Source organism: Strongylocentrotus purpuratus, unplaced genomic scaffold (genome assembly GCF_000002235.5).
Source record: "Strongylocentrotus purpuratus isolate Spur 01 unplaced genomic scaffold, Spur_5.0 spur5_scaffold_18, whole genome shotgun sequence".
NCBI lineage: Eukaryota > Metazoa > Echinodermata > Echinoidea > Camarodonta > Strongylocentrotidae > Strongylocentrotus > Strongylocentrotus purpuratus.
The window spans coordinates 24,121,599-24,145,073 of record NW_022145603.1 but is presented as its reverse complement, the minus strand read 5'-3'; the positions used below and the strand labels follow the sequence as shown (position 1 = coordinate 24,145,073).

Below are 23,475 nucleotides of genomic sequence, written 5' to 3'. Positions count from 1 at the left end.
GAAATTGGCAATACAAATTTTGAATATACGTAATGCCCCCCCCCCCCCCAACCCTGAACAAAGGTTTTAACTTTTAATCAATCATATATTGGACACAGAAAGAGTTCATACAATTATTTCTCACCAGACATTGTCAATTTTTCGAAGGCTTGTCAAGTTCATATGTGCATCTGTTACATGCGTATGAATTTATGCCAAATTTTACCCCCTTGCTGTGGAAGGAGCCCCCTCCTAAAATAACAGACTTTTCCCCTATATCCTATCTATCTGATACACACTGCTCCTGTCCATAGAGTACCAATGATATGCATGCAAGATGATTGTGTATAATATCCCTACAGAATAAAAGCATTGTACCCAGTTGTAAACTGAATTTGAAGCAGGAAAAAGCTATTTGAAAGATATTACACCTTTTTAGTTTGGTTTAAACTATGCATTCCACCGAGCTTACAGATTCTTGGGAAATTGTAAATAGGGTTTTCACAAGCAAAACCAACAAATTTTGTACTTTTTAAAAGTTTATAATGTGCACAAAGCAATTTTCCATTAATTCATGTCTATCGTTTTGTGCCGATTGGCATGCGTGGCAAACTGGCGACTGTGCTAATTGGCACTTGTGACGATGGAAAGGTTATAAAGTGATAATGCATTTACTTTTTCAAACAGACTATATGCTTGCATTTTAAAAAGTCTTAAAAAAGGAAGATATATAAATATATTCTGTTTTAGAATATGAGGAACAGAGAGACAAGGGAGAGATGGGGGTGGGGGTGGTGGGGGCGTGGCACAATTATCAAGAAAATATTATTTGGAGCCAGAAGAGTATTAACTCTCTGTAAAAGGTGAGGAGTTTATAATGCCCTTCTAAACAGACGATAGGGACTTTTACATTTGCACGAAGACAATGTGGATTGCTACGGTCGACGTCCTTTTAATGCACTGCCTTGAATGGACGTCAAACGTATCAGTCCACGCAAATCTAAAAGTCCATAATATGTCAGCAGCAACAGAGAATATGTAAAAGAATAAATAAGTGCTTACCCTTGAAACAGAAATCTTAAGAGCAAAATGAATATATATATATATCTCCCAAGTAAACTCCAAAAAAAGATCCTCAAACTTCCACTGGATATCTACAAGTTTTCCCACGTATTACTACGTGACATGACCACGTATACAGAGTGCATAGGATGATAGACGGAAGCGTGAATGTTGGACCAATTTCTGCGTGAGTGTGACAAATTCAACAGGGGGAATCGCACGGCCTCTGTGAATGAGTCGCAGGGATCCCCCCTCTCACCTTCCGGGAGGATTCCAGAAATTCTACTCCCCTCTCATTCTCTTGTCCCCCTCCCCCCTCTCTCTCCCCCCCCCCCCCCCTCTCTCTCTCGCTCTCACTTTCCATTTCTCTTTCAGCCTGACTATGTCCATCTTTGCTTCTGTTTCTGTCTGTCTGTCTCGCTCTCCCTCTCTCTTTATCCCCTCCCTCTCTCTACCCCCTCCCTCTCTCTCTCTCTCTCTACCCCTCCCTCTCTCTCTCTGCCTCTGCTTCTTTCTCTCTCTCTCTCTCTCTCTACCCCTCCCTCCCTCTCTCTCTCTCTCCCTCCCTCTCTTTATCCCCTCCCTCTCTCTACCCCTCCCTCTCTCTCTCTCTCTCTCTCTCTCTCTCCCTCCCTCTCTCTACCCCCTCCCTCTCTCTACCCCCTCCCCCTCTCTCTCCCTCCCTTCCTCTCTCTACCCCTCCCTCTCTATACCCCCTCCCTCTCTCTCTCCCTCCCTCTCTTTATCCCCTCCCTCTCTCTACCCCCTCCCTCTCTCTCTCTACCCCTCCCTCTCTCTCTCCCTCCCTCTCTTTATCCCCTCCCTCTCTCTACCCCTCCCTCTCTCTCTCTCTCTCTACCCCTCCCTCTCTCTCTACCCCTCCCTCCCTCTCTCTCTCTCCCTCCCTCTCTTTATCCCCTCCCTCTCTCTACCCCTCCCTCTCTCTCTCTCTCTCTCTCCCTCCCTCTCTCTACCCCCTCCCTCTCTCTACCCCCTCCCCCTCTCTCTCCCTCCCTTCCTCTCTCTACCCCTCCCTCTCTATACCCCCTCCCTCTCTCTCTCCCTCCCTCTCCCTCCCTCTCTCTACCCCCTCCCTCATTCTAAATGTACCTCATTTCCTATCCCCTGCACCTCTGTACTAACGAATTCCAGGGTTGGTATAATTTCAATCTTAGTCTGCTTTCATTAGTTTCATCACATACTTTCATGAGCATGAGAGGCACACTGGCCAGTTAGAATCAGGTTTTATTTCCTGAAGGTTCATATTTTTGAAAAAAATCTAATGTAAATTATTTTAGTTATTCTTAAGATTCATAGTTCTGAAGGTTTGGTCTTATGAAGATTCCTTATTCTGAATGTAGGGGTTTCAACTCTGAAAATGAAATAGTATATAAAATTCTAACTAATAAATAAGGGGTTGATATTTCTGACGATGAAGTAGGGCTCATTATTCAAGAGGTCTATTATTCTGCACATGAAACACAACCAAATATCATTTTTGGAATCACTAACATTTAAGAATATAATAATGTATTTGTAGATAAATCAGTACCCTTCATGGTCTTTACTTTATTTAAACTTAATATTAGGGCAAAATAAAAATCATTCCTAATAAAATAAGAATAACTGGAACCTAAGTATTCACCTTGGTATTCACATGAAAAGTTCAAACAAATGTACTTGCACTTTCTGACCCTTTATCAAGAAATTACTGCCATTGTTGGTCAAAAGTGAAAGCCTCATATGTTAGGATCACATCCTACTTTAAAAAGATAGAATGTGAACAGGAAATAGATACAAACTTCAATCCTAAAAGAAGCTTTATATCTATGGATCATAACGGTATTTGGCAAAGCATGAACATTATTTCACATGAAAGTCGTTGCAATGATTCACTGATATTGACACAATGAGTGTTCAAATGCAGATGAGCATGAGACCAAAATGTGACCTATCTGACAACCTGAAATATTAAATGAGGCCCTCAGTACAGCAAGAGGAAAATAGAGAAGAGGGAAATAAAGAAAAGGAAATATAAAAAGAAAGAGTGGGGAGAGAGGCAGAGAGACAGAGAGAAGGGATTGGGAGAAGAGAGCAAGAGAGCAAGGGAGGAGATGGGAGGAGAGAGAGAGAGAGAGAGAGAGAAGGGGAGGGGAGAGAAAGAGAGGGGGAGAGATAGAGGGAAGAGATAGAGAGAGATAAAGAGAAGGGAAGGGGATAGAGAGAGAGGAGATAGAGAGAGAGAGAGAGAGAGAAGAGGAGAGAGAGAGAGAAGGGGGTTGGGTAGGGAGAGCAAGGGAGGGAGAGGGGGAGGGGGCAAGGTTAGCACAGGAAAGGGGATCTGAAAATGACATACATGAAATCATGACTCAGGGCAATGGTTGTGTTCTCTGACGGAGTTCATGGAATTATTAAAGGTTCTAGTTAATACTGAAACAAATTCATGTAAATTTAATAGACATTGGCGTAAATGGAATTACAGCAGAAAAAGTGATTGACAGAATGAAGTAAACTAGAATAGTTGGAAGGATGGAAAGGAATGGAACAAGTTTATCGCAATTCATCACAAGTGTGTGAGTAAAAGCCACTATAAAATATAATGGCTGTGTGATATGAACTCAAATATTTTTAAAAAACTATTAAAAAAACAGCTGTAACAAATTTCTGAATCACTAAAACAGCTTAATTAATTTAAACGATGTCTGTAAATTGATTATAATACATAAAAACATTAAACAAATTACATGTACGTTTCTGATAAAATGGTAGCCCTAATGTTTGCTGATGTACCACTGATCTTTGTTAGATGTTAAATGATCAAATTATAAACAAAGTTCTAAGTTTGAATTTAATTTGAAGATATCTTTTTTCATCCTTTTATCTGACATCCAAGTTTGATACTAACTGTGCTCATTTTCTGTCTGCCTGTTCTCTCTCTATGTTTCATTCAAACATCACCCCTCTCTCTTACTCTCTCTCTCTCTCTAAAAAGAACATCTACCCAGTTCCACATATAACCCATATATCTACTTAGTAAAAATCTTAAACACATGTTACACATGCATAGTCAAATTTCATTTCATTTCGTCTGGATAAGCGCAAGGCACACTCCTACGTAAGAAGACGGAACAGAAGGATATCTAGAAAAAGAGCAGGTCTTCCTGTCTGTACCTAGTGTGATCTACCACCCCCATTCACACCTGAAAACAAATATGAATGCAATTACGTGGTAGCGGAGTGTGAATACACCCCCAAGCCTACAAGTATTTGGAAAGTATGCTGACTATATCACCAACCCTGGTCACGTAGCATTGCATTATCTAATATCTATCGATTCAGAATTTAATAGTAAGTAATATCACTGAAAATCAACATTAATCTTTTCCCTCTTCCAAATAATACAAATAAATCTCTACTTCTCAAAGCTTTTCAGGGCACTTTATTTTACATTTATGAGACAGAATGATATAAAACAATTGAACTTCTTTCATGATCATGTAAAAATATTAATCTATCAGATATGACTTGATTTTGGTCCAACATGCACTTTCCATTTTCCAAGCTTAGTATTCAAGGGATGAAATAGCACCTTTAAAAATTGCTTTCTCTTCTGGAGTATGAACCCAACATTTATTTTCCGGGTGTGGTCAGGGTCTAGTCTTCATCAATTTTTAATTGACGATTCTCTTTAAATTATAAATCATTACAAGATTTTCATTTTTGAATATATAGTGCAGTTACTAGCAAAAACAACTTTATGAAAATGCTAGGGAGTACCTTCAATAATTGCTTTCTCTTTTGGAGTAAGAACACTATTTTTTTGTGGGTGAGAACAGGTTCTAATCTGCATCATTCTCCTGCATGCTTCCTCCCATGGGGTTAGAACATGAGCAAGATCCCATGGAATATTACCCTCCGATGAGAGACATTACCAACATACACCCTTCACACGCCCTATATAGTCGACTTGCTCCGAATACTGCTCTTAGTTTTATAGACTAGCCTGAGTTATCTAGCACTTAAACAGGTAAATGGCATCAATTACAAAAACAAAAAATATAGAATGTAGCCATCCTAAATCAAATTTGTATAGCAAGAACCTAAGAGAAAAAAAAAGTTTTCACTTTATTTCAAATTTTTGTTTCTGTAGCAATATAACGATTGCAAAAACTTTTGAGAAATCAACTCAAAGGCAATTTCAATACCCTGAGCTTTGATATTGTGTTCAGATTACATCATGTTCCCATATTTTAGTAGTTGATCGATTGACAAGACTTGTGAAATCCCCCTACAGCCTACGTTGGTTTCGCAATTTTTTTGAGATCGTGGTTAATAAAGGCTTTAATAGGATGTGGTCAAACTTCACACAGTTATTATAAAACATAAATCATATCTACAGTAAATTTGTATTCAGGATGACTGTGTATCAAAACAATCAACCCCAAGACCACATGAAGTATATGCGCAGGTGAATATAATCTCTTTTACGTAAAATCAAATTTGCTAGCTGTATTACCTTATTATATTCAGTATGTTTTAAGAATTTCATATGCATACATGATAATTATCAATCTGATAGTGGTTATCTGAATGCTAGAGCCTTGCATGTAATGGCCAATAGATGGCAGCAGTTCAATCTCTCACCACTTGTTCTATTGATCTACTTCACAGGTACCTTACTTCACTACCAAGATCCAAAGGTTGGTCTGATCAAACATCAGATCAATTTTTAAGTAAATTTGGTTTTGGATTAATGACTAAAACGTGGTCTATTGAGTACCAGGGATCAAGTTTCCTTCTTTGATGATATTCTATGCAATTCAAGAGCTATTCACAGAAAAAACGTGTTAAGGACTATTTGACCTTGATAGGGACAAAAGCTCACAAGTGAACCTGAAAGTTAAAATGTCTATTTACTTAGAAAAGGAGTCATATATGTAGTTTCTGTTTAATTGTGTTTCATTCATTCATTTATTTAGTTTCAAATCAATATTTGTATTTGTTTTTCTACAAAAGATTTTTTGAGGCAGAACTAAAGTGATATGTGTACATCTGTACATCAAGTCTCCTTGATCATTGAGGAAAAAAAACAAGTGCACAAAAGACTGTGAGAATTTAAAAGCTTTTGAGACCTCAGAAGACGAAGAAGTTAAATTCAAATTGCAATCCATGATAGCTACGTATAGAAACCATTAGAAACATATATACCGGTAGGGCTTTTCTTTTTAAATGTATTGTCTTTTACTCAGTAGTTAACAGCTCAATCCATACAATTTTAAGAGGGAATATTGTTCATATGCTGTCCAATACCAACTTATTATTTGTAATGAGCCAGAAGGGCATTAACTCCATACAAATTCACCCAAGTTAACGATGCTCTTCTGACACTCGATCAGAAGATGATGTCATGAAACATCGTTGCTACTCTCTACTAAGAACCATAACAGCATTAATCTGGATCTCAAAAAATGAATTATATCAAGGCAGTTTGCTTCCTCAGTCTTTGAGCAAGTAGCTCAAGCATCATCAGTCATCGCAAACCACATGTGAAAAACACACACATCGTCGCCATGGTTACCCGTTCCAAGTGTCTGCACCCAAGGAAAGAACGAAAATGGCACCCAGCCAGACTCTTCATTCGACGGGGAGGGGTAAGAAGGAGGGGGAAGTTCCTTATAAGGCAAAAACCCTTGTTGGTTGTAACGCAGACAGAGTCTGAACGGTTAGGCCCAAATTCACATAGAGCATGAGCGCAACTATACTTAGAAAAATCAACTCGGGGGCAATTTCAAAACCCTCTTGTCATAATGGTTTGTTCCTTAGCAGTCATGTTGGGGTGACCTATATACATCATTGTCATGTTTGACATTTCAGACGATGACGTACAAAGCCAATTTGCCTTAAGTAGATTTTGTTAAAGTAGTTGCAATCCTGTCTTAGGTTTATCTTTAGCCATTGTTAAATTAAACCTCTACTTCTATGCACTTGTCATCATATCAAATGGGTAGGCAATATATGGTACACATATTTACAATTTTATAATATGCTTGTAGTAGTCCAGGGTGGAAGTTTTAACAATTTTTAAACCATAAATGTGTGCTAAATCAATCCTCCTTCTTGGTTTCCGCCCTAAGACTACTTGTACTAGTAAATAGACCGGCTTACAAACATATTCAAATTTTATGCATACTTTGTAAACAGAAGTTGTTCTTGACTGACTTGACAACCTGAAAGCTTACTCAAGCTTGCCCGAGCTTGCCCAACATTAGCAACAAGTAATATAATTGAAGACTAGATTGTGAGTATTGTAGTTCATTCATTAATAGCAGGTTAATGGAATAACTCGTCACTAGGTTCCCAGGTGTCAATTAGAGTATGTGCATGCAGACTAGCCAACTTCTACCTTCACTGGGGAAAGGGAAGGAGGAGGGTGCAATTAAGGGGGAGGGGGGAAAGTCACCTGACAAACCATGGTTGCCTAGCGAGCAGGGCCCAAGTCATGTGACTACCTTGTCGGATGTCAAGTAAATTAATGGTATTCATATTTTGATCCTAAGCACGTGGAAGAAGCATGGCTTCGGTGTCAGGGGTACACATGGAATGGCACGTTCACATATAGAAGTGTTAAAACGGTTGCAACTACTCTAAAGGGATCGGGTAACTTTGTCTTAAAGATCCTTTTAAAAAATCCTTGATTTAGCTCATGTTGCAATGATAATTATAAACCTTTAGGTCAGTCAGGAACCCCATGACTATTACAAGCCGATTGCCTGTCTGATTATTGAGAGATTTATGATTGAAAATCGAAATCAAATTTTGCATTTGCCAAACGGTTTTCATAAAACTACAGTCTATTGGGGAAAATGAGTATGCTAAAACTGGTCACTCAAAGGTTTTTACTTTTTTGAGGCAATTTTGATCATTTTGGAGTGCAATTTGTTTAGGGCTTCAATATAACACCATATCACAGACACTGATAATACGTAGGGCCGTGCATCTCGAATTTAACATTGTTAAACGATCCCTTTAACAAAATCAACTTAAGGCAAATTTGGCTTTGGTCGTCACCTTTTTTAAATGTGCGAACATGACAATGACATATAAACCTAATCTTACCATGATTTCTAAGGGAATACAATCATGACAAGAGGGTTTTGAAAGTGCATGCATGTGAGTTGATTTTTTAAAAAGTAGTTGTGATGATAGTGGTGGTGATTTACCTGACAGCTAAGAAAGCAATAAATGCTTGTTAGTATAAGCAACCAGAAGACCGACGGCTTAAGTTCCCCTCCAAGGGACCTGGTAATGAGGATTAATGCCTTAACAAAGGGCACTAGTGCATTGACTTGGTTTCAAACCTGGGTCACCGGATAACGAGACCACTGCTCTACCGACTGAGCTATCGTGCCTCCTCCAGTTGCCTCCTCTAGTTGCAATCATGTTCCATGAGAATTTGGGACTATATACCTGTTCAGACTCTGTTAGCATTTCAACAAGGGTTTGTGCTTTCAAAGGAACTCCCCCCTTCCTATTCTTACCCTTCCCCGTCGAATGATATTTTGATCTCTAGCACGTGGCAGAAGCATGGATTCGGTGTCAGGGGTACATGCACTTGGAATGGCACGTTCATATAAATAGAAGCATTAAAGCAGTAAGTCCCTTTTGCAGACTTGTGCAAACTTCATGAAACTTTTTTTTCTCCAAAAATAAAGTCTTTATCTTTATTCAAACTCCATGAAACTTGGCAAATTTGTATAATATATCCTTCAGATATGGTGTGCGAAATTTGACAGTCATAGGTTCTGAAACCTCTTTGCAAGAAATGAAAATCTAGCACTCTTTTCATATTGCTGCAAGGATACGGTGTCAGGGCTACAATGTCACATTAGATATTGCCATCCCAGCTACAATTTACTTTCAAATTTCTGAGTAATCAAACTAAAAATTAGTTCAAGCCAAGCACAAAATATCCATTGTCAGAAATTAGAGTAAAAGCCTGAAAAGTATATAATCACAGTCATGCGCTAATTAGGTTATTGGAGCAAATATGTAATAAGCTAACATCCTAACTGATCCAATTATACTTTTGAATAGTTAATGAGTGCCTAATTAACCCAGTTTCAAAATAGTTTGAAAGATTACAAAATTGGTCACAGTGACTGAAATACACTTGGGCAAACTACAATTTTCCAACAAAAGTAGCACTCTACATGTAGCCTATTCTTAACTGTAGGAACCCACAAATTTACTTTAGAGAGTAATTATCTTTGTAAGAAACTTTTTCTATTATTATTACCAGATGTTAAGTGTAAGTCCCACTCATTAAACTTCTGAAGATTCATAAGATTTTGTTGAGAACTTGATTGCAAATTGGAAAAAAGACTATTCTGCATGTTAATATGACAATAATATATAATTTATGTATGATTTATCAATTAGATAATAACCAAAAAATATTGAATAGTACATCTTACAAATTCATCTCTTGAAATTACCCTTAGCATACTGTATGTCTAATTCAGTTCATCTTTACAGAATTAAGATCACCTTAATTTGTGTCTTCAGATTACCAATATCTATCTTATTGACAAATACATTTATATGTAATATTTGGCAACTTTCAGTTTGTAGTTTGGAAAATACAAGTATGGTTATCTTTTGAAATATTAATACATTAACACTTCAAAGATACCTATCTTATATTTAAAAAATAGCTGACCATGCCCTTGATGCAAGTATCATGGAAATAAAAAGAAAATGCTCTCATAGCCGAGAAACAAAATTGGATCAATTTCCCCAAAAGGAGAGATTCGGGCCTCCGTAGCCATATCGGTTCCGCTCACAGAGGAAAAAACAAGTTGAGTGGAGCTAAATTTGAACATGATATCCCTTCAAAGCCACCATAACTTGGCAATGAGATCAATGTTGTATTACGGCCGAGTTCAAGGAAAGGCACAAATATATTAGAGGTTTTTTTTTTTCTTCTCACTTTTTGCTATTATCTATACATGTTCACATATCAAAAAAGAATGCCTTAATTCTTGCATTTTAGAGATATTTTTAAATAATTCTTGTTTATTAGGGTGGAATAATATATGATCAATTCAAGTCAGATATCTTCAAATATCTAATAGATAATTATACATAATAAGTTTCATTTTATATCTATGTTGTATCACTATCAACACATTTTTTCCTCATAATTTTTGTTGATAAATATTCTAATTAAACCATAAAAACTATTACAAAGGAAGAGATTGATAATATGTATATTGTATACAGAGACCCAAGAATGTACATATCGTCCTTGTTTTCACGAAGTGACGGTAGTGAGGAAAATCGTAACGCAAAGTGAATGCAATTTTTTTCACTACCGTCACTTCGTGAAAACAGCGACGATATACAGTTTTAACAACTAAATTATACATACCCTTTGTAAAATTTGTATTTTCTGTGTGTTTGTAACTCAAGAGTGAAAGAGAGACTGGTTGAATAAGGGCCTTTGTTGAATACTTTAAGCTTGAATATGTCACATTCTCAAGAAACATAAATTGGGTCAAATCAATTTTTCACTTCCTTGAAAAATTACAAAACTTGGTTAGGGTATGAATTATTTAGTTGCGCTGTATATACATGCACGTATGGACCTACATGTGTATTGAAAGTAGAGACCTAGTAACTTGTAAAACTTTTGACATGTAAATATATGTCTGTTGAAAGCAAGAAGGTTATCAACTCAATGCTTTTTGAAAAGATATATATATCCTCATCGATATTATTATGAGCTGACAAATCCATACCGTAATATATAACAGAATTTGTGCATTCATAATAACACCGACGATATGAGGAAAGCGCAACTCTGGCTCTCAAACAGACAATGTCCACATGCAAATTTTTGAATGAATCGAAACTAATTCAACTAATGAGAGCTATTACATATATGGATGGAATTGGTTATTATTGCGTTGAGCGTTGATACATAAGCGGAAGCCCCTACTTCAGATCGAAAGTAGCTATCAACATACTCTTCACCCACTAGTGTCTTCTTTCAATATTGGTATTTGCATGGATAATACTGACAGAGAAATAGAGGTTGTAATAACTATCACATGTTGGTGACTGGTGAATATAAAAACTGTTAATCTTCCAGAAGACCTTGATAGAGGCCTCATTTACAAGCACAAGTTTCTTCTTAGGGGTCCTGGGGAGTGTTTCACACAGACTAAGAAGGACTTTAAGTCGGACTTAAATATGGAAGGCGGTTTATGCCACTGTTTGCTCTCACCATTTACTGGCATTGGTCTCTCAAGGGACTTACAAATCATGATCACAGAACTCAAATTTGTTGATAATTCATTATTGAAGGAAAAGATATTATCTAAAGATAATAATGGTGAGAGCAACCAGTGGCATGTAGAGCCTGCCATATAAGTCCGACTTAAAGTCGATCTTAGTCTTTTGTGAAACAATCCCCTGGCCTTGTATTAAGTATTTTGTATTTATGATTTTTGTTTGTCTTGTTATGATGCCAACAAAACTAGATTGAATAAATAAGGTTGTAATAACAAGTTTCAAACTAAGATTCGTATTTGAAAGACAAATACAAAAAAACAGTGTTATGGTTATCAAGGAGCTAAAAGATCTAGACAAAAGGCTGCCAGATATATAAGTTGTTAAAAGCAGCTTAGATGATAGATGATAAGGAGCAAAGTATTATTTGACCAATAGTCCAATGGCATCTTTGTAAATCAATAATGATAAATCAAAATCGACTTGATATGATAACACTGTACTTCAATTCTATTTGTTTTCACAACTTTATTTTTATATTTGAATTTAAATAAAATCATCAATTGAGGCACACAAATTACTCTTAACCCTCACAGTGCTACAGACAGTTTGAACTTCCTAAAGCAGGACCCGCATACATGTACCACAATAATAATAATAATATTATAATAGTTCGGTTCTTGTATAGTGCATAATACGTCATGAAATAAAATCTCTATGCGCTTTCCAAAGAGCTTTGGAAATTATTACCCTAGCACAATGACATGGTTCATCAAAGTCGTCAGATGATTGAATTTAATTATTCTAATACGAGTATAACTTTATTATTCTGTTTGCTATGTGTGTTGTTTTGTGTTTTTGGATCAAATTACTCCCATCTGTCCTTTAAATCCACTTCAAAACAAAACAACAGCAACAACAAATAAACCACCATGACAACAAAAACAACAACAGATCTGTTATCTTTCAACGCTGTGATCTCCATTTACAAAAAAAAAGATGAAATAAGATTAAACAATTTCCCAGTTCATTTAGACGGGGTAAGATATAAATATCAGTTGCCTACACAACAGGGATTATGGGTACAAATCCCTCTCCAGGTCACACCCATGTAACCATAGTAACTAAACAGGGGAAGTACCTACGACAGCACGTCATGGAATACATATCGGTATGTAATGTATGTGCATGCTATGTATATTGCAAAGTGCTAATTAATGAAGATTAATTCATAATAAGAATTCTTTTCATATTGTATAATCTGAGAGCAAGAAGGACAATAACTCTGTGTAAAATGATATGAGTTAACACCCTTCCGGCTTTAAATACTGGTAGTTAATAATTATATAAAAGATCAATCTATACGGCCACAGGATCGATTTTAGAAGAATTTTCAATTGCATTTGCATGAGAGAATGCACAGAAAATGCAAAGCATTAATAATAATAATAATAGCTAGTTCTTATATAGCGCTTTTCAGGACCGATGGCCCTCTCAAAGCACTTTACAGATATATATATATTATTATACATAAAACAAAAGGCCTGTTGGTCGTAAAACTGAAGGCTAATCCTGGTGATTGACAACATCTGTTATTAGGTAGACACCTTAATGGTGTCAATTTCCCCATGACAGCCCACTCCTATAAAGTGTCTTTAAGTATTTGACTGTCCTCGATTTGATCAAGTAGTGTCCTATCAAAACCGTTTTATCCCATTAATAGATAATAAAGTTCACAGCACTGTGTTGAACGTGTTATTCCAAATCATATTTCAGTATTCTTTGAATTCAAGCAGGATATCCTTTTACAATACAACATGCAATTAAAATATGAAAAACCCAATAAATAGTGAAAATCAAACAGGAAATTATTGGCTGAAACTGAAATATCAAAATAATGAGACTTGAAAAACAAACTTTCATTTTCATACAGTGTACATTTTCTATTAAGTATTCAATTGATTCAGCAAGTATGCTCAATCAAAAGGGAACTATGTCCACATATCAACTCAAAGGCAGATCATATAGAGCTGTTGTTTTAATCAAAAACTTGTCTGCACCCTACTAAAGCTGATACCTGAAACGTTCCAGTTCCTCTAGCCTTGCTTAAATCTGTCAAAAAACTTTATAGCGCAGTTCTCCCGTTTAAATTTTCTCATTAACATTTGAACGGATGAAAATTCAAGATCCGAGAATAAAGTATTATGAAACATGCGATAACCAAAAAACCCTTATACACAGTATATCACAGGTTTCACACAAAGTAAAAAGCAAATGAGACAGACAGCCCATGAATTTGATGATTGTCTAGGTCTCATATTAGACCCCTGAACTATAATCAGAAATTTATGAGATCACCGGCCCATCAGAACAAAACCCCAAGACCAATAATTTGGTCTATGAGGCTTTCTCTTTCCTGAGGGTTAATAGACTGACTGTTTTGTTGGCTGCTTGTATACCAATGTACCCTCTCAGGCCATCCTGCCTCACAATCTGTCTCTGGAGGCAATGGTAAAAAGTGCCTGACATAGCAACAAAGATACAAAAGTGCACTCACTTTGCTCATTGACCTCAGAATCACTTCCTTCCGAGGTCACCGATATCCTGTCGTCCTCCGTCTTCTGATGATGAGGCTTCCGGCGGAATGCATCGTTGATCTTCCGCCTCATCTGGAATGATAGAACAAGGAAGATCCTCAATATTTACTTATGGGATATTATTCAACGGCCTTAAATAAGACACTTATGGACAATGAAGTGCTTTTCTTGCGACACTTTAAAACCTGTAGGAAGACTTCTCAAGGGTGATAAGAAAAGATATCTCAATGAGCAGATTGAAGGGCATCTTCTATTGTTACCTCTTGCTTATTGTTATTGTCAACCAATTTTCACTTTTCCAGTTTATACCTCATCTATTTTTTGTTTCTGCTATGCTTTTCAATACAGCATGTAGGTGTGATATGCTCTATAGAGGAAGTGAGTATCAGTATTGTGGTCTTTATGTAAAGGTTCCAATGAGAAACACTAAATGGGGGGGGGGGGGCAAAATATGGTCTTCATTGACAGGTGTTCTTTCTATAAAGGTGGTTACCATTGCTGTAGTGTAACATATGAAGAACACACATAAGCAAAGGGTCGATTTGAAACAGTTGACAACTCGACTTTGAGGATTTAATGTCACTTCAACCAACTGTCAACTGTCATTTGCCACGTAGTACCAGTACACTTGTATAATTTGTATAGTAACATGTAAATTTTTGGGGTCGGGTAGACAGAATATGTTTGCCGTGATGAATGATGATGAATTTCTCACAAGCCCACTATTTACAAACATCTGGAGTCTTGATTATTGGTTTCAAATCTGCCGACAGAGGTAAACTAAGATTAATCTATTTAGTTACACAAGTAACAAAGAAGTGCTAATTTTTCACATAAATGTCACATGAATAAGAAAAAAAAAATTATATGTCATCAAACATCACAGGGTTATGGAAAGAAGTGATCATCCAATGCGATTTATAGGGACTTATCATCAAATGTATTTGTTTACAGATAGAAATGATCGCGTAATCGTAATGCATAGAGAATGTCATCAATTTTGGAATACCTTCATGCCATGAGCAGAAAATTTTGCTCAAGAATGTTGATGCACTTTGTTAAAGTTTAATTATTTTTTTTAGAAGCAAAACAAAAATTAATGAAAATATATATATATAGACATAAATGTATAAAAATGTAAAGTTCTTTTCTCCACAGAAAATATTTAAATCAAATTTCAAAGATAAAATAATCATTAAAACCTCAAATTGACTTTTGAGGTATCACAGGACTATGTAAATATTTTCAAATGGACATGCATGGTGGTAGATTAGCCTTGTGCTAAAAAAATTATCCAATAAAGTAGATACTAAGTACACAAATAGCATATCAAACAAATGAACATCTATCCAAACACACAAGCATATCCAACAAATAATTATATATGTGGGTCTATGCTTTTTTTTCATGCTCAACCTCAACAGCTAAATGTTTCCATTGATGGTTTATGACTTTTAAAAGTCTCAAGCTCAATATTCTTACAGTGAAACCAAATACAATAACTCATGAAAGTAGTAGATTTGATAATAGCATAATATCATCATATGGAAACATAACTCTACCACAGAGTGTCCCATAAAATCATTTATCAAATATCATGTTCAACAGTAACAAAAAGAAATTCAAAAGATACAGGAACGGTGGCAAATAACATTCTTAATCTTTAAATCCAGCTCCCAGACAGTCCTAAGAATTAGGTTAATCCCAACTCCATATATCCCCGGTCACATACCAATGTGGAGGTACCATGTTCATTTCGGGACACCATGTTTGATGTCGTCGTGATAAAGCTGCTCACAGGCATTTGCTTGGATACTCCGCTGACTAATCCCTTTAAAACCCCGGCACGCTTAAGCCTATGGCTTTATCCTGTCACGTTTCAGGCCTAGACTGCACTAAACTCCAACCATTTGCAGTTCTTTTTCTTCGGCGGTCTAAATTAACTGGAGAGGAATCTGAGGGGGCTACGGTGTAGGCTATTAGAGGAAAGATGACGCAGCATATGTTTCAGGCACGTTGTCCGTTACGTCTCTCTCTCTCAGAAATCAAATTCAATTAAAGATAGTTAGTCAAGTGTCACCAGTGTCTATTGTCAGACAGCACTACAATTAGATCAAAAGAATGGCAAACTGGTTTAATAGTTCTGTCTTCTGGGTGACTGTATACTTGACAATACACTACAAGACCGTGCACTCTGTGATGACAGCTAATCGTGAATCAGTAAACCACAAGATGATTCAACTCCAAGCTGCATGTGATAAATTGATCCCTTGAAGTATAGTTGTTAACAACAGAGCAGTGTGAAACAAAACAATCACAGCAAAAGCAATTTCCAAACACATCTAATCCAAGAATATATCTCCACAAGGAACAGTTATTGACAGCCTATCACAGGCACTGCACTCTCCAAATCATTTGATATTCCTGCTTGTGATCTCATGACAAATAAAATGCTAGTTGTTTAGTCATGTAAGACAGAACCTGTACAATTTTCTGGTGTTGCCTAAACAAACTTTCCTGTGACTGAATCGAAGGTTCCAAGCTGGCAGTCATGCGGTGAATCTCCATGCATGGAAAACAATACGCAGGAGGCCTAGCTATGGTGAAAATTAATCTACCTATCCTTGGTAATCACTATAAATACCGCTGCTACTGTTCCTAGCTGCACACATGAAAATTAGTTGCTTCCTCTTGGTTCTCATGGCAATTTAGCGCAACTCATTAAGGTTTGAAGTCTTGAACTCGGGAATAGGAAGTAGGAGCCAAATATAGGGGGTCGGGTCAACGTCTTAAGGGCTAAGTCATCCCCTCCTCGTCTCCTATTTCACTCTTTAACCTGTTGACTACTGAATTCTCTGGTTCTCAAAGGCTTAATACAGAGACCACCCGGTTCCAGAAGGCAAAGGGTTAAATCCTTTTCCTTGAGAATGTACACTCTTTTAATACAGTTTACTGGATATGCAGGGCTGGGGGATACAATGGGAAACAGTTCAATGTCAGCGGAATCACTGCAAAGTTCTTGATGAGACCAAAGGCATTTGTCAGAACTGTATATGGGGTCGGGTTAACGTCTTGGAGGCTAGGTCACCCCCTCCTTGGCTCCTATTCCTTGAGATTGTCCCAATTACACTCTTTTACAGTTTACTGGATATGCAGGGCTGGAGGATACAATTGGAAACAGTTCAATGTCAGTGGAATCACTGCACAGTTCTTGATGAGACCAAAGAGGCACTTGTCAGAACGGATAACTGCCTGACCCTTTGAAGTGCCGCTAATCCCGATGTCTTTAACGTGTCTTTACTTAAGCTACGAATTCGCTTTCTGGATACGTTTCAAGGATGTAAATCCACGGCCAAGGTTGATTGAGGACAACCCCAATGTCCAAAGAGACCGATCAGTAGAAGTAAAACAATCTTAAATCCGTCTTCACAAACTGATATTAAGCTGATCCAGTATAAGAACCTCAAGAGACATAGCCAACATTCAGAGGTCCATACAGGGCATTAAATATCAGTTTATTATGCTTCTTCCTGTACAAAATGCACTTAAAATGAGATGAAGTACTTATTACTTTGTAAACATTAATACAGATTTTCTGTGTATGAAGCGAATGATTGCGAAGCTATATGTTCAACAGCCTCCCGATTACTAGTCTGTCCGAGTTTGTCCAAGTCATCAGAATGTTTTCTTGTGGAGCATAAAGAAAACCATGGCATCAAATGGCTGAAATAACAAAGCAATGGTCAGACTGCAATTCCAGGATCCTCAGATCATTTGATTAGAAAATAATTCTGTTTCTCTTTCAATTTTAATAAACTGGGAAGCACAGGCTTATAGTCAAGGTAAATCCCAACAAACACAACTATCTATTCTCAGAACTGCTAAAGGGATGTAACACAGGATGTTCTGCAATCTTGGCAGCACGGCAGTGATAAAGATTCTTTTCCATTCCAAATATTCAAATACAGGGCCAACAAGAACATTCTGAATAATCCCACTGTAAAATCTGCAGCTATAATTAGCAACTGTTTGCAAGCACAAACACAGGAGAGAGTCCGAGGTATAGGAAGGTGATCGAGGGACCAAAATGAAGGTATACAGTAGGCTTGCGGGTGCACAATGTGAGAGAGACAGGATTGAATAAAATGAAGGTGTAAAGTCAGTGAGCAACGCAACCTGAATGTTCACCCCTAAACGGGAAATGATTAATGAGAAGAGCGCAATTAATGGTTGCTAACGTCTCGCTCGCGTTCTTTCCCCCCATGGGACCCCGAAGCAAGTCTCGTGACCGAGTGAACCTATGACATGATCCCTTGCCGGTGTTAAGGGATATATTATTAATACCTTTGCCTGGTTCACCGCATGATATCGATTGAATACATCTGAACTATTAACACTGGTCAGGAAAATCAAATACTTCGGGGGTAATAGAAGTGCACTCTGGCTCTGTTTGAAAGCTTCTTGTTACAGCCAATATATTAGGGCCTGTCCTCATCAGCTCTAGTTTGCCAAATAACCCGCTATTTTAACTATCCCAATTGCAAATTGGTCAGCTAATGTGCGTCCTCATCAGCCCGCAGTTGCAATTAGCAGGACATTTGGTCGAGAAAATAGTGCGAAATATCTTGGTCTTGTTTCCAAAATATCCCGCTATTTGGGAAATAGCGGGCTAATTTGCGCCTGTCCGAGATAGTTTGTGATGAGCGTATCAGTCTGGTGAAGACGCAATTTTGAGCTTCAGGAAAATATCCTGAGTCTGAAGATAGCGGGTTATTTTGCAGTCTCGGTCTGATGATGACAGGCCTTTTGAAAGCTTCTTGTAATACAGCCAACATGCTAACCATAGTGGTCTGGCAGCTACATGGTTAAGCCGGTTTCAGGAGAAAATTAGATTGTGAGAATTAAGGGATTGAACAAGGAAGTCATGCGATGGCCATTTATAAGTTGATTTTGAACCGAACCATTTATGCTATTTGCATTAAAAATGTGTAAGGTTTCTGTGCATTCTCAACATGGTATTTCCTACTCAGAGGGTCACCAGGTTTTTTTTTTGTCCCTAAAATTAGAGGATTTGGGATAAAATTGCCAGGATAAACCCATTCCAAAGATAATTGGGGAAAACCTGACCATAATGGGATGAGCAAATTGCTTGATCTGGTACAGGTAATCTAAGAGATTATTTTAAAATCATGTCAGACAAGTTAAAAATGACATGCTCCCATTAAAGTAGAATAAATTCATTGCTCTGTTTGCCTGTTCTTTCTGTATGGATGAGGGTTAAACAAAAATTGATGAGGCTTTAGTAAGAAGAGGTTCCATGATATTTGCAGGGAAAATGGTAATAAGGGGCATCACCCTTCAATTCAATTCAATTCAGTATTTATTCAATTCCACAATAAAAAAAAAAGTAACATCAAAATACTACTTAATATTGACAGTAAAAAATAGGAATTCGGTTGCTGTATAAAAACCCTAGGGGATTCGTCTGGACAGCCACCATATACTATTAAAATAGTATCCTGGAATAGTGGGTAATACTCTACAATATGTTTTAACCAAACTTACTCAAATAGCATCAGGGTCTTGTTCGATGAAACTTGTAATCAATAACAAATTATAAATTTGTATGACAAATTTGCTCCCAGCCAATCAGATGCCACAATTACAGAAGCTTTTATAACAGTTATTGAAGTGTGTTATTGATAACAAGTTTAATCAAACAGAGCCCAGGTTTTCTGACAAAACAGGAAAGATGAAAATTTATTCTACTCAGATCTTATCACGCAGGGGTTCTGTAAAGCAATCTCGCAGTATAACCTACTATAAACACAAGTTGCCATATTTACTTATGATGCTACCACAGATAGTGAGGGGGAATCCCATGAAAGTAATTACCTCAGAATGAAGGTCCTTGGTATGAGTTTCATTTTCGTTTAAAGAAAATAGAAATAAATAGTCAAATCCTATATTCGTATCCTGTTTGATTGGAACAAAGGTTTGCAGTTACACGTAATACAGAACTAATTAAACTGTTTGCTTTCTCCTTTCTCTTCTATTCATACATCTTGTCCAGTATTTGGAAAGATCCAATTTCATAAAGTTTGTTCAACCTGAAGAAAATTGACAATGTGAAAGATATTAAATATATATATTGTAATCAAAACAATTGAAATAAATATCCTTGAGAGTTCTCTTCTTCACTATGACCAGTTTCAATTTTATTTATTTCTATATATATATATTTTTTAATAGTAATATGTTCTATTTACAAATTGCTCTTGTGTGGATGTATAATACTTGAAACATGTTTACACATCAAACAAGATTGCAAAGACTTCCAAAAATCAGCTCAGGGGGCAATTTCAATTCACTATTGCATATCTCATGAAATTCATGTTTGCATTTCAATATACACCATTGTAATGTTTGCAAATTCAAATATGGAAGGGACAAGGCAATCAAAATTGATGTTTGAACAGTTTTTATTTTCATGTTGTCATGTAAATTTATCATAGAAATTTATAAATACATACTAAAGATCTTAACTGCAGACTTTTGATTTTAATTGAAAAAAAAAAGATATTTGTGTTTGTGAATAACTGTGTGATGTCTGCTTTTTTCCTTCAACGTTTTATGTTTGTGTTTTTAAAAACGTTTATTTTTACGACCGACGAAAAATCACTTGAACACATCCTTGTTTTAAACTTAACGTCTTTGAAAACCGTGATTCTAGGGTGAAAAAGTGTTGACTGAACGCACCCTTTTTCTTTAGGAGCTTGACAATGCTGTTGAATTTTCAGGGCCATATATAAATAGCAGTGTTGACAAGACAAGAAATCTAAGAACGTTTGTTGTCACCTACGAAACCACAATGCATGAATCATCTGAAACTCTATTCAATACAGAAACACAAAAGAAATCAAGCTTCTCTAAATGGCAAATTGCATTGCCTGTATAGAAGGTTACAGTTTTACGTGTCAGCTATTAAGTTGGGTTATTAGTAGAGCTATATTTTGGGCTAATTTAGGTAATTTGACGGGTCATGGAACACATAATGTTATGTAATCTATATCCGGAAAGGAGGTTACACTGTATACCTGGGATGTACACCTCTGATGTCAGTGAAGATATCACAACTTTTAAAGAAAAAATGTTTAACCTATTGCCCTATCCTGTCCTGTGTATTACGGGAAAGAAAAGAAACCTAGCTTGAATGCTTTGGATCCATCATTGATATGGTGGTGGTGATTATTTTTTTACCTGACTGCTAAGAAAGCATAAATGCTTGTAAGTAAGCAACCAGACGGCTGACGGCTTTAGGTCCTCTCCGAGGGACCTGGTAATGAGGATTAATGCCTTACCAAAGGGCATGAACATTTTGCCTGACATATTCATGCATATACCAAAGGGTATTTTGTACAACTAATTTGTAAATCTAGTTTATGGCATTTTCACATACAAATATACATACATGTATCAATAGTTTCAAGTGTCATTGCAAAATGAGTAATGTCATATCAAATGCATTACATGTTGAATGTTCTTGTTTGAAGCAGCAATTGATTCTTTTCCTCATAAATACAGGCATTTAAGTTTCAAAATCCCCTTGTATTGATGTGTGAATTCACTACTAGTCTCTTAATCTTGACCAAGGGTGTATATTTACAACCCTGCTTCTTCAACCGAGATGAAAGAATGATGCTCTTGTAGATTAAATTGTCTATACAACCCCTGTATTAATGAAGAGAAGAGCACGGAAGATATAGGGTTCCTGAATCTGGTTAAGAATGCTGGCCTGTTGTAGTATCTCTTTGATCAGACCCTCTGTACTACCCATGTATTAATGGAGAGACAAGTATGGAGGACACAACCTTCCTGTAAGGGGTTATGTTGCTCTTGTAGATCAGACTGTCTCTAAAACCTCTGGATTAATAGAGAGAAGAGCACGGAGGATCGACATAGGGTTCCTAAAGGTGGCTAAGAATGTTGGCCTTTTGGATCAGACTGTCCATGCAACCCCTGTATCAACGGAGAGAATAGCAAGAAGATTTGAGAGTTCCTTAAAATGACTATACATTTAGATCTATTTATAGAAAACATATACATTAATGGAGAGAAGAGAATGGAGGATAAAAGGTTCCTAGAAGTGGATAAGAGTGTTGCTTATGTAGATTAGTCTGTCTGTACTTCTCTTGTAGTAATAAAGAAAAAGGTAAAGATGATATAGGATATGTAGATTAGAATATATGTACATATGTACATGTCTGTGCAAACTCTGGATCAATGGAGAAAAGTAGCAAGGAGATTTGAGAGTTCCTTAAAATAACTATAGATCTATTTATAGAAAACTCATGTGTTAATGGAGAGAAGAGCATGGAGGATTCAATGTTCCTAGAAGTGGCAGAGACTGTTGCTTATGTAGATTAGTCTGTCTGCAATCACCTTGTATAAACAGAGAGTAATGATGATAAAGGCTTCCTAAAAGGACCAGGAAAGTTGATACTGTAGATCAGACTGTCTGTAAAAACCTTGTATTAATGAAGAGAAGAGCACGGAAGATTTAGAGTTCCTCAAAGTGACTCTATGGTTATCCCTTTGAGGTACATTGGTTCCATGCTTGAACTCCAACAGACTGTGGCAGATGATACTAATCTACTTCAGGGAAACATGGGGGTTTATTAAAAAATCCCCTGGGGAAATGTGGAAGAGTGGTTCACCTGTCTGATACTCAGTCACAAGGTTATAGCTTCAAAACTCAACTGAGGCACCATATTCAGTGACTTTAACAGACTCATACGAATACATCAGCGGCAATTTGGGTATCATCAAAATCATTTTAAGGAAATGTGGAAGAGTGGTTCAGCTGTCTGATGTTCAGTCAAAAAGTTATAGGTTCAAGATTCAACTGAGGCACCATACTGACTTGTTGACTTCCAACAGACTCCTGCAGATTTTACTTCTTAAAGTTTCAAAGAGCCTGGAGGGCAATAACTCTGCAAAATTTAAATAGTTATTTCCCTTGTGGCTCCAGAAGATACTGTATCGTTTATTCCAAGTGACCTAATAACCAAAATTATATTCACTGAAGAGAAGAAAGTAATCTGTAAGATACATCAACTTCATGTTGCCTTACAACACATGTTGCTTTCATGCCGTTGCAAAAAAGAACCTCTCATAGATCTTACTAAAGCATGGACTGGCCTCATCCGTCTTATGCGGTAACCCAATTAAATAAACCAGGCTACTTGAAGATATAAGTACATAATTTGTGTAAAGGATGCAATGATGCTTAATGTGGGACCCCTGGGAGATAACACTTGAAAACTGGATTTTAAGAGATATGGAGGTAAAGAGTAGTAATATCAGAGTATCAGACATAAGGCTTGTCCTCATCAGCTCGAGTTTGCCAAATAACCCACTACTTTCAGACTCGGGATATTATCCCGAAGCTAGAAATTGCGTATTCACCAGACCGATACGCTCATCACAAACTAGCTTGGACAGGCGCAAATTAGCCCGCTATTTCCAAAATAGCGGAATATCT

The 23,475-nt window shown here is 36.9% G+C and overlaps 1 protein-coding gene across 3 annotated transcripts in view; it reads right to left on the bottom strand.

Annotated features, from left to right (window-relative positions):
- Positions 1-23,475, bottom strand: part of LOC754213 (DENN domain-containing protein 2A) — a 118,103-nt gene that overhangs the window by 25,610 nt on the left and 69,018 nt on the right. For all 3 annotated transcript variants that reach the window (XM_030989537.1, XM_030989538.1, XM_030989539.1), the window contains exon 6: positions 13,892-14,003. In XM_030989537.1, the coding sequence (XP_030845397.1) occupies positions 13,892-14,003 (112 nt within the window). The remainder of the gene's footprint in view (positions 1-13,891; positions 14,004-23,475) is intronic.